Source organism: Salvia miltiorrhiza, chromosome 7, assembly GCF_028751815.1.
Source record: "Salvia miltiorrhiza cultivar Shanhuang (shh) chromosome 7, IMPLAD_Smil_shh, whole genome shotgun sequence".
Taxonomy (NCBI): Eukaryota; Viridiplantae; Streptophyta; class Magnoliopsida; order Lamiales; family Lamiaceae; genus Salvia; species Salvia miltiorrhiza.
Window position 1 is genome coordinate 52,472,472 of NC_080393.1, and position 10,716 is coordinate 52,483,187.

General features: G+C 33.7%; 2 protein-coding genes across 5 annotated transcripts; one reads left to right on the forward strand and one right to left on the reverse strand.

The window, feature by feature from the left end:
* Positions 1–2,337: 2,337 nt before the first annotated feature.
* On the reverse strand, positions 2,338–5,966 carry LOC130994762 (ubiquitin carboxyl-terminal hydrolase 20-like). 4 transcript variants are annotated; one of them, XM_057919823.1, is made up of 6 exons: positions 4,888–5,966; positions 4,609–4,802; positions 3,406–3,536; positions 3,014–3,322; positions 2,816–2,935; positions 2,338–2,726 (listed from the first exon to the last, which is right to left on the reverse strand). In XM_057919823.1, the coding sequence occupies exons 3-6, from the start codon at positions 3,469–3,471 to the stop codon at positions 2,478–2,480; spliced, it is 744 nt and encodes a 247-aa protein (XP_057775806.1). In that variant the 5' UTR covers positions 3,472–3,536; positions 4,609–4,802; positions 4,888–5,966; the 3' UTR covers positions 2,338–2,477. The 4 variants fall into 4 exon arrangements, with proteins under 4 accessions (XP_057775806.1, XP_057775808.1, XP_057775807.1 ...); XM_057919825.1 differs by having other exon boundaries at positions 3,014–3,292; positions 3,406–3,545; XM_057919824.1 differs by having other exon boundaries at positions 3,406–3,545.
* Positions 5,967–7,632: 1,666 nt separating this feature from the next.
* Positions 7,633–10,143, forward strand: LOC130994758 (putative late blight resistance protein homolog R1A-4). The gene has a single exon (XM_057919817.1). It carries the CDS (start codon positions 7,904–7,906, stop codon positions 9,959–9,961), a length of 2,058 nt encoding a protein of 685 aa, XP_057775800.1. The 5' UTR covers positions 7,633–7,903; the 3' UTR covers positions 9,962–10,143.
* The last annotated feature ends 573 nt before the right edge of the window (positions 10,144–10,716 follow it).

Sequence of the window (10,716 nt, forward strand, 5' to 3'; positions counted from 1 at the left end):
CTTGAATTCACAACCAAAATTTATTTTAGTTGTGAATTCGTGGGTATTTGTAAAAATTTTATATGTAAGGGTAAAATGGTAACTGTGGGTATTTTTTTAAGTTTTTATATTAGTGGGTAAAATTTATTTTTACTATATAAAAGTGGCTATTTTCAAAATCCACTCATAAAATTACCCTTCATGAAATTTGTGAGTTCCACAGTGGTTAGGTTACAGCATGCACATGCAAATTGAAATAGAATCAGTGTAGATTAAATTGATTATTTGTATTTGACTTAATAATTTTTTTCTTTAATTATATAGATGAAATAAAAATTATGAACGCGTTTTTTTTATTATAAAATCTGCAACTGGAATTGATCCAGTTCAATAACTCACAAAAATGTGTATTATCGAGAGAGAGACAGAGAGATTTGGGATGATAAAATTTGTTCAAATCCAATATAGTATTAACCAAAGTACAACTCATATCAAATCCCTCTGCAACATTAGGAAAAGAGGGAAGGGAAGGAGGAGTGATTCTTAACAGCTACTTGCTCCTTTTTCATCCCCTCTTCAACAACTCCCTAACTCTTACACAAACATAGATGGCTGCAATTGCAATTGCATAGGGTCCTGATTTCCTCAACGTTCCAGAGACCTCTTTGATAGATTTCACTAAGTTTGACATTTTTTGAAGTTCACCACATGCGATATGAGTTGATTCCAAATATAAGTTCATTCTTTCGAGTTCAAAAATGGCTAAGCAGCTTTCAGAGAGGGACCTGTTCATGGGTGGTTGTCAGGGCCGGTTCTGAGAAAAATCAGGGCATGAGCGAAATTATAAAAATGGGCCCTCAATATATTGAAAAATAAAATTTTCCATTACTTATAAAAAATGACTTTATCTAGCATTTTTAGTTGCATGTTATCTAAAATCTCTTAATCTCTTTTTCTATACATAACTAGTATTACTCCCGTGCGATGCACGGTAAAAAAATTTATATTTTTTAGAATATTATATTTAGAAAATAAAATTCTATAAGTTACTTATATTATTATATAAAATAGCTCTAATAAAGATAATAGCATTAAAATGAAGATAAAACCATCTTATAATTGGAGGATATAAAATGAATGATCAAGATCTTGACAAAACCTTTTTAACTAACGATTATTATTATCTATTTAAAAAATTTCCACCCAAATATCTAGATATTTTTCTTTCAAATTTTCTATTAGTTTTGAAAGGATTTTTGGAACTTTTAATTACTTTTTACTTATTTGCATTTCATAATATATATTTTTTTGAGGCGTTAATTGACTGTAAATTCACAAACTATTAGTTAATTTTGCTATTTTTTTCAACTATATAAAGTTATAATATAAATACATAAACTTTAGCTCATTCTGAAATTTGCCCTGAATTTTAATTTCGTTCATACATGACAAAATTAAAGATGATATAATATATACACATTATATTAAAATAACTTATACAAAATTTCTACTGAAATATACACAGTACTAATAGCATATATTATATATATATATATATATATATATATATATATATATATATATTATTTAATGAATATATAGTTTAATTTTAAAATTTGTATTTTGATAAAATTAACAAATACAACCTAGCAAAGATGAAATTTAAAATTTGTCATGATCAAGAATCATAACATTTTAAAATTTGTTTATTTTATTCTATTTTTTTTTATATTTTTACTATATAGTATTATTTTTATATTTAAATTTTTTATTATAACAATTTAATGCAGTTACTAAGATTAAACTTATATTTTTTCATTTTAGAACTCTTTAGCTTAAAATATAAATTTGTAGATAAATAATTATATATATATATATATATATATGAATATTACATTTTTGTAGAATTTCTAATATGATTTACATTTATTAAAGTTTTAGTACGTTTTTGTATGAATATTATATTATTATTATTATTATTATTAGATTGATACAAAAAATAGAAAGAATTTTTTTTAAAAAAAAATAGTAAGGTGATTTTTGGTAGGAAAACTAACTTATTATTTTTGAAAGTGATTGAGCTTTTATATATGTATATAGATATTGTTAAATCATTCAATCTCTCTAGGGACATTGACGATCTCAAATACGTTTTCAACAATTTTAAATTTAAGAAGCTCATTTTAGAACAGTAAGTCAGTAACTGGCATTGTCAGCATAATTTTATATTTCGATTTGAACTTTGAAGTTTTAATACTCCATAAATTTGACAATAAGTTATATTGCCTAATATTTTTTTAGTATATATAAAGTCTATAATTAATGAGATATATTTAAAATTTTGGGCCCTCAAAATTATGTTACAAAATTATCATCAAATTAATTAGAAATTGATTTTAAATTGAACTTTGAATTTTTGACAATAAATTATGTTATCTAATATTTTTTAGTATACATAAAGCCTATAATTAATGAGATATATTAAAAAAATTGGGCCCTCAATTTTTTGGGGCCCTGGGCCGTCGCCCATGCCCGCCCGCCCTCAGGGCCGGCCCCGGTGGTTGTGATGAAGTAGATGATGAAGTAGATGATGAGTTCATCCTTTTTGAAGTCTCCCCTGCTGGTTGTGATGAAGTAGATGCCTTGTGACCTTGCGTGGCCTCTGAAAACCAGGGAGTTCCCTCCTTGGCATAGAAAATAATATACGGCTCCTGGACGCGAACACGATCTACATCTACCCGTTTAATCTGCACAAATACAAGTGGTCACTGGTCAGCTATCAAATATAGATGAATTTACAAAACAGAGTAACATAAAAGAGTTTTCAGTGTATTACCCTCTCATCATTAAATTTATACCAATCAGTGGCAGATACACGTATATAACTATAGTAGTGACCTGATTCCACTGTCCCCTTGTGTACTACAAAAGCATAAAGATTATAAACACACTTCACCTGCAAAACAAGCAGAAAGAGTCATTGGGACACAACAACAACAAAATTTAACTACAATAAAGCTAAAAGAAAACTCACATTTTGTGTAACTGTGAATTCAGCTAAGTTCAATTCCAATGGAAGTGTCAGTTTTCCTGTGATTTTCTGCTGACCATGAACTCTCTTAAGATGAAAGGTCAAAATACGGGGCAGCTGATCCAGCTGAATGCTGTGCGTGGTTTTTTTACCATTCGTCCCGCACTTTTCACAGCGATAGTCAAGTATTTCCGCTTCTGTGTAATCTTTCAAAAAATCGCAGAAACAGACAGCACCGTTCGTAATAGGTAATTGCAGGTCTAACATGTTCTCTGAATGTTCCTTAAAATTACCACATCCACGACATTTGTACTGCAAATAATAAAGAAACTATAATGGAAAACTATAATGGAAAACATTGCAAGTTACAAACAAAACAGGATAAGAAATCATACCTTGTTTAAAATACTGCCACCAAACACTTCTCTGATGAGTGTATCCCCATGGCCATGACACCCCATTAGTACACTCCGTGTCGCAGAAAGGAATTCATGAGCATCGGCCTGCTGGCCTGTTTTGAACTGTTCTGAAAATTCTAGAAGTACGAGTTAAGGAATCATGGAGCAAATAATCAACGAAATGTGTAGAGTAAGCTGCAAATGACACCCGAGTTCAAGCTTGAGCTCGAGTGTCATTGATTGAACATATATAAGTAGGAATTAAAAAACGGATACTGTACGCATTCGACACTATGCTGTGAGGCGCAACAAAAGATAATCCCGTAGTTAGTAATCGAAATAATTCTTGGAGACAGCACCATGCACCATGCCATTATTTTATGAGTTAGATTAATAGTGAATGAAATTATATAAAAGGGTGGAATGAAATCAAATAACAAAATGTCATTATTTTATTGAGTGTTTGATTTAACAATGGAAAGAAATTACTAGTAAGATATTCTCTTTCTTTTGTTTTTCCTCTATTTTGAAGGGTAACAAATTGAGTGATTGAATTACCCTCTAAAGGATAATTGTTAACTCATTACCTAAACCAAACAAGTAGTTGATTCAATTAATTGAATCCCTTCTCAACCACCAAAAATACCCAAACAAACATGGGCTTAGTAGCAATTGTTATTAATTTTTTGAATGTGTTCGTCCTTATATTAAAAATATGAGTATATATGATTGTTACATAATTGTGCTCCTTATAATTGTTATGAATATGCTCCTTATATTATAAATATTATATAGTTGTTATAATTGCTTATCCCTAGTTCTATTATAAATATAAACTAGTACTATTAAATTTCAATGAAAATGTAAACTAAACCTCAAAGAAAAAAAAAAGAAAAAAAAAGAAGACAACAACAACATGGGGTTCTCAAAATTAAGATGACAATAAGACTATTGGAAAAAGCTCATCCAAATACTCAACAGGGATTTTATCTCAACAGAGATGTTCACATTGATGAGTTTCTACTAAGGGATCTCATAAATTTGAAATATGAAGCCAGAAATTAATTAGCATATTGCCACAATCTTAAAAATTTAAGCTATATATCAAAAAATATTTTTATAGTATTTTGATTCGAATATTTTGTGAAGAAGAAATTCTTAAACTAAAAAATCCAACGCAGAGAGCAGTTAGAGACTCACCTACGGCAGGGGAAGCAACTCTCCATTCAGAAGCAACATAAGCTAGGCTGAACTGCAAAACGACGACGTACCCTTCACTTGTAAAACATGTTTTCACACTAATCCAACTTTCAAACAATTTTGGTTACAAACACAATTCAGCACTCAGGTTTCATAATCATCGACAAAATCCTTCGATCGGCTCTTTTATTTACCTGAAAATCGATAGATGGACAATATCAAACACTGTGACTATAACAGAAACATTAAGGCGTAATATTGCAAAGTACTAAGACTAACCTGTTAGGCAAGTTGCACACTCACTTGACCTCAAAAAGAAGATTCGATGAAAAGGTCAAAGGAAAACTTGTCTTTTAATTCATTGGCACAAGCGACAGCTAATGGATTGCACTTGCGTAAATGAATGATCTCTATCGAAGAGTGGTCATACGGCCAATCGAGCTGTTGTAATTTGTAGCAATGTTGCATGCTTAGTCTACGAAGCTCCGGGAAGCTTCCACGTTGAGGTCTCCATCGCACCATATCGGTGTCTTCAATTTAAAGTTCAATAAGTTTCAAAAAACTCCCCGGTGTTATGTCCCACTCTGGGCCTCGAAATGCATATTGATATAACATGAGAATCTCGAGATTTGGCAGCAGCGAACCAATATCATTCATATAATTCCAAGGATACCCCCCTAACCCAGACAACAATAACACTGTGAGACTTGATGGAAACATTGAAAGAGGAATCGTATTACACTCATACTTTATCTCAGGATTATTAACCCAATATGAGAGTTTCTCTAGATTCAGGAGTTGGGAGATATAACCCAAGCAGCTCAATGGGTTTCTTTCATCATCATCATCATCATCATCATCATCATCATAAGGCTTCAACTCCACTTCAATCATTAATCTCTTTAAATTAGGAATTCTTTTGAGAACTTCCCTAGTAAAACTGTTTGCACTCACACAATTAAGTGTCATGAGTTTGTTCAAGGCATCATCATCAGTATTAGGGGTTGGTATGTCCCTTCCCCAAATCTCAAGATGTTCTAGTTCTTGCATGTCCCAAATTTGCACAGGCATATAAGGCTGAACTCCACTCTTTTTAATGTATATATGTGGATTGATAATCAAGAATTGAAGGTGAAAAAGGTTGGATATGGAAGGAGGGAGTTCCCTGTTGCATTTAAGGGAAAGGTAATGCAGACAAACAAGTTTCAAAATTTCAATTGGGATATCGTAAAATCGAACTCCAAAAGCAGCTAGCACCCTGAGCAACTTAAAACCCATGGCATGTATTGGGATTGGATAAGGGTGATCGGGACCATGACAAAGGAGAGAACGGGCAGTGGATGCACAATCACTTTTTATCAAATACAAGAAGCATTATATGATGGTCAAACAGTTCAAGATCGTCCAGATTTAACTACACGAGTATTTCGAGCAAAACTGCAAGACTTGAAAGATCAATTATTCAAGAGGAAAATTTTTGGACATGTAGCTGCACATGTTGATGTAGTTGAATTTCAAAAGAGAGGGTTACCACATATCCACATGTTGATAATTTTCAAGTCCGACTATAAGTTGAATACGATAAGTGAAATAGATAAGTTTGTAAGTGCCGAACTTCCCGATGAAGAAAACAATTCTGAATTGTTTAAATTGGTGAAAAAACATATGATGCATGGACCTTGTAGAGAGCAAAATCTAAATAATCCTTGTATGGTGAAAGAAAAATGCAAATGCCATTATCCACGACCATATTGTGTGCTTTAGAATCCTTGTATGGTGAAAGAAAAATGCAAATTAAATGCCATTATCCACGACCATATTGTGAAAGCACACAACAAGGTAAAGATGGATATCCAATTTACAGAAGAAGAAAAAATGGATCAACTGTACGTGTTCGGAATGCTGACTTAGACAACCAATGGGTTGTACCATATAATGCACATCTATTGTCCAGATACAATTGCCATATTAATGTCGAGGTATGCTCTGGTATCACAACTGTTAAGTATTTGTATAAATATATCTATAAGGGACATGATAAGGTGGCAGTTCATATAACCCAAGATGATGAGCTGCATCAAGTTGATGAAATCAAACAATTTCAAGACGCACGATGAGTATCTGCACAAGAAGCTTTCTCATGGACAATTATATGTTGCTCTATCACGAGGAACTTCAATGTCTACTACTAAAGTGTTGATTAAGCCGACCACAACAGATACAAGACAAAAAATGTTGTCTACACTCAAGTTTTGATCGCAGGTAATTTTTTAATTTTAAAAATATTTTATATATTGTTATTATGCATCGATAAAAGTATATTTACAAGTTTAACACGACAACAAAATCATGAAGAATCAGAAAGATGCAATTGATTCGCATTGTGTTGAAGATACTCGACATGCAGCTGGAATTTCAAAATTTAATTTTTTTTTATTGTTGTTTTTGGAGATAGCAATATGCATTTTTAATTTTTAAAATATTTGTTGATTTTAATATACATTTTTTAGTATGATTGTTAATTCATTATTACATTTGAAAACATCGCGTGACAATCCATTTGAACTTCAAACTTTTGCTAAAAATTACTCCATAATTTAATTCATAATAAATACTAATACTTTTATTTATAAGAAGTATACGCCTGATTCGAAGTTGGATTAGAATCTGCACACGCATATGCATAGCTATGAAGTCGCCACGCATCACATATATTATAGATTAAAATTACACACGTCTAGATGTTCGTCCCTAAATTAAAATAATAGTAATAAAAATTAGTTATTGAGGGTTATCTCATTGGATTTGATACAGTTACAAATAATTCAAACTATAAAATAATATCTATATATTTAACTTTCAACATATAAAATGACATTAGTTAAACGTGCAACGCACGTTCTGTCTGCTAGTGTCTTGAAATGGAGCTTAGAATCTAGGGGAAGATCAGAAAGATGACATGTGCCTCTAAGCAGAGCAAATAAATGAACAGAATTTCACTTCATCTATTCACTGCATTCACAGATATCATATCAGTCCTTCTGCTAAACTCATATACTATATTAACGACTGTAATATTGAAAACGACGATGGAAATAATATATACAATATTAATCCAACACAATTTGCGCATAACCTTTAGTAAAATAATATATTTAAAACACTACCAGTAATTAATCATAATCAGGTTTTCATCTTCTTCTCTGCGCTGTTTCTCTTCCAAACACTAAAGTCAACCAAAAAGATTAGAACATATTCTGCTCTTTCAACCAAACAATCTGCAGTTTAATTTGAGATGGCAGCTTATGCAGCTCTTATTTCTCTCTTGAACAATATTCAGCAGATGATGAATCATCCTAACCTTTCCACTTCTTTCCACAACAATCAGATTCAATCTCTTGAGGAAAAGGCTGCTTTGTTGCTTGATTTCATAGAGACCTATAACTATGGTGGTGGAGGTAGTGAAGAAGCACAAGATCTGGAAAGCCTAATGGCATCAGCAGCTCATACGGCTGAAGACATGATTGAATCACACATCGTCAATCAAGTACTTCTTCCTCTTTCTGCTGATGATCGCGAAGCAGCTTTGAGTTTCTCGTTGTATCTACAGAAAAAGTCGTCAATTGAAAAGAAAAATGCTCCTGCAGTTGGAGATGTGGATCAATTTCATGGTGGATCCAACCAAGCAATTGAAGAGCCTGCACCTCATGTGGCTGGAGGTGGATGCTGGATCAATTTCATGCAGCTCATTAAGAGAAAAAGGGCAATTCAAGAGAAAAATGAAGCTGCAGTTGGAGATGTTGATCAATTTCATGGTGAATCAAACCTCAGCTATTTTGACTATCTGCGACAGATAATTGAAGACATGGATGCTATCATCGAAAAGGCGAATGAGTTGAAGGAGAAACAGAGATTGAGAGAGGACCAACCACCCACGCATTCAACACCTCTGTATACCGAGACCAGAGAAGAAAGTTGTATGGTGGGATTTCATGATGAGTTGATTCAACTTCTCGATGAGCTCACCGGTCATCGATCCAATCGACAAATCATCTCAATCGTCGGTATGGGCGGCATGGGTAAGACTACTCTTGCCAAACATATTTATGCTAATCAACTCATTATCGAACACTTTGATATTCGTGCTTGGGCTACCGTATCTCAGCAATACAATGCTAAACAAATTCTTCAACAACTACTTTCTAGCCAAGGAAAATCCTCCAATAAAACTGTAGATGAATTAGGAGAACAATTGTATAAAACTTTATCTGGTAGGAGATATTTAATCATTTTAGACGACATTTGGAGTTTCGAAGCTTGGAATGAAGTGAGGTGTTTCTTTCCTGATAATGGAAGTGGAAGCCGGATTCTTCTAACTACTAGGTTGTCAGATGTGGCTAACGATTGTGGCTCTTCTTGCTTTCAAAAGAATCTTCTAGATGAGGTTGAAAGTTGGGAATTATTCTGTAAGAAGGCATTCCAAAATGAAGATTGTCCTAGTGAACTTGAGAAAGTTGGAAGGGAGATTGTTAAATTATGCAAAGGACTAGCATTGTCCATTGTTGTGATTGGTGGGAGTCTTCTAAATTCTCCTAGAACCGTAGGATATTGGAAGAATGTTGCCAAAGATATAGAATCAAGTCCCAACTCAAAACAGAAAGACGAAAGTTTAGATGTATTGTTTTCAAGTTATAACCACTTGCCTCCTCGTTTAAAGCCTTGCTTTCTTCATATTGGAGTTCTTAAACTTACTAATTATGAGAACCTCCATATCTCGAGAATCATCCAACTTTGGATTGCTGAGGGATTTTTGAAATCAAATGGAGGCCGAGTTTTGGAAGAGATTGCAGAGGACTACTTGAAAGAACTTATTGATAGAAATCTGATATTAGTCAGCAAACAAAGTAAATCTGGGAAGATAAAACGTTTTGATATTCATGATCTTTTAAGAGACCTATGCTTAAAAGTAGCAGAGCAACAAGGGTTTTTTCATGTGATCACTCAAGGCCCCGTACTAGGCACAGAACGTCGCCTAGTATATAACAATGCTTCGCGGGGGAGGGAAACTGCCAAACTTCCACTTGCACGCAGTATCATGGAATGTGAACTCCACAAGGATGCTTATAAACATGGATTGTTGAGAGTTTTGGATGCACAAAGTCACATAGCAATTGAAGAATCATTTGGGTGTGTTAACTTGCGCTACCTTGCTTTGTCGGAACATGATGGCGAGGATCTTCCTAGTTCTGTGTCCTTGGTATGGAATCTGCATGCTTTAATCATTAATTCTTCATGGAGACTATCGCTCTCTTCGAGAGTTGTTGCAGCAATTGAAATTTGGAAGATGCGATAACTTAGGCATATCAAGTGTGGTCGAATTTATCTTCCTCAACCCGATGGACTAGATGACTTGATAATCTTGGAAAATCTTCAGACGCTTGGGTATGCAGTGAATTTGAGGTTGAGTGAGGATGTGTGCAAGATCATTCCCAATATCAAGAAATTGAATCTTGAATATAATCGTGAATTGCAAGGATGGGATGCTAGCTTGATTGAGTGTTTGTGTAATCTTGATCGCTTGCATAAACTTGAATCACTCAAACTGAGAGGCGAGATTAGGTGGTGGCACATGTATTCTCAACTGAATGAGATACTCACATTTCCCAGATTGCTAAAAAAGTTGAGCTTGAGTATGATCGATTTTGATTGGGATGATCTGACAATGATTGGTTCGTTACCCCTACTCGAAGTTCTCGAGGTACAATATAACAATCTCGGGAGGGACGGCACGTGGAGTCCTGTTAATGGGCAATTTCAACGCCTCAAGTTCTTGAAAATTGATCAATGTAGTCTGATTTGTTGGAATGCAGATAGTTGTCATTTCCCAATTCTGGAAAAGCTTCTTCTTTGTTGGTTAACTGAGTTGGAAGAGATTCCATGGGGCATTGGTGAGATACCAACACTCAAACTTATTCATCTGGATTGTTGCAGTAACTCTGCCACGATTTCAGCTATCAAAATCAAAGACGAGCAGCTCGAGTATGAGGACAATGATGACCTTCAAATCCAAGTTATTGTGGATGATGGTCAAATGAAGAGCTTCACGGC

Bases quoted from the DNA above. Each gene is read 5' to 3' on its own strand.
- LOC130994762 (XM_057919823.1), bottom strand. From the start codon at position 3,471: ATGGGGTGTCATGGCCATGGGGATACACTCATCAGAGAAGTGTTTGGT. The intron at 3,323-3,405 runs GTATGATTTCTT...TATTATTTGCAG, and splicing joins GTGGCAGTATTTTAAACAAG to TACAAATGTCGTGGATGTGG. The intron at 2,936-3,013 runs GTGAGTTTTCTT...CTTGTTTTGCAG, and splicing joins AATTCACAGTTACACAAAAT to GTGAAGTGTGTTTATAATCT.
- LOC130994758 (XM_057919817.1), top strand. From the start codon at position 7,904: ATGGCAGCTTATGCAGCTCTTATTTCTCTCTTGAACAATATTCAGCAG.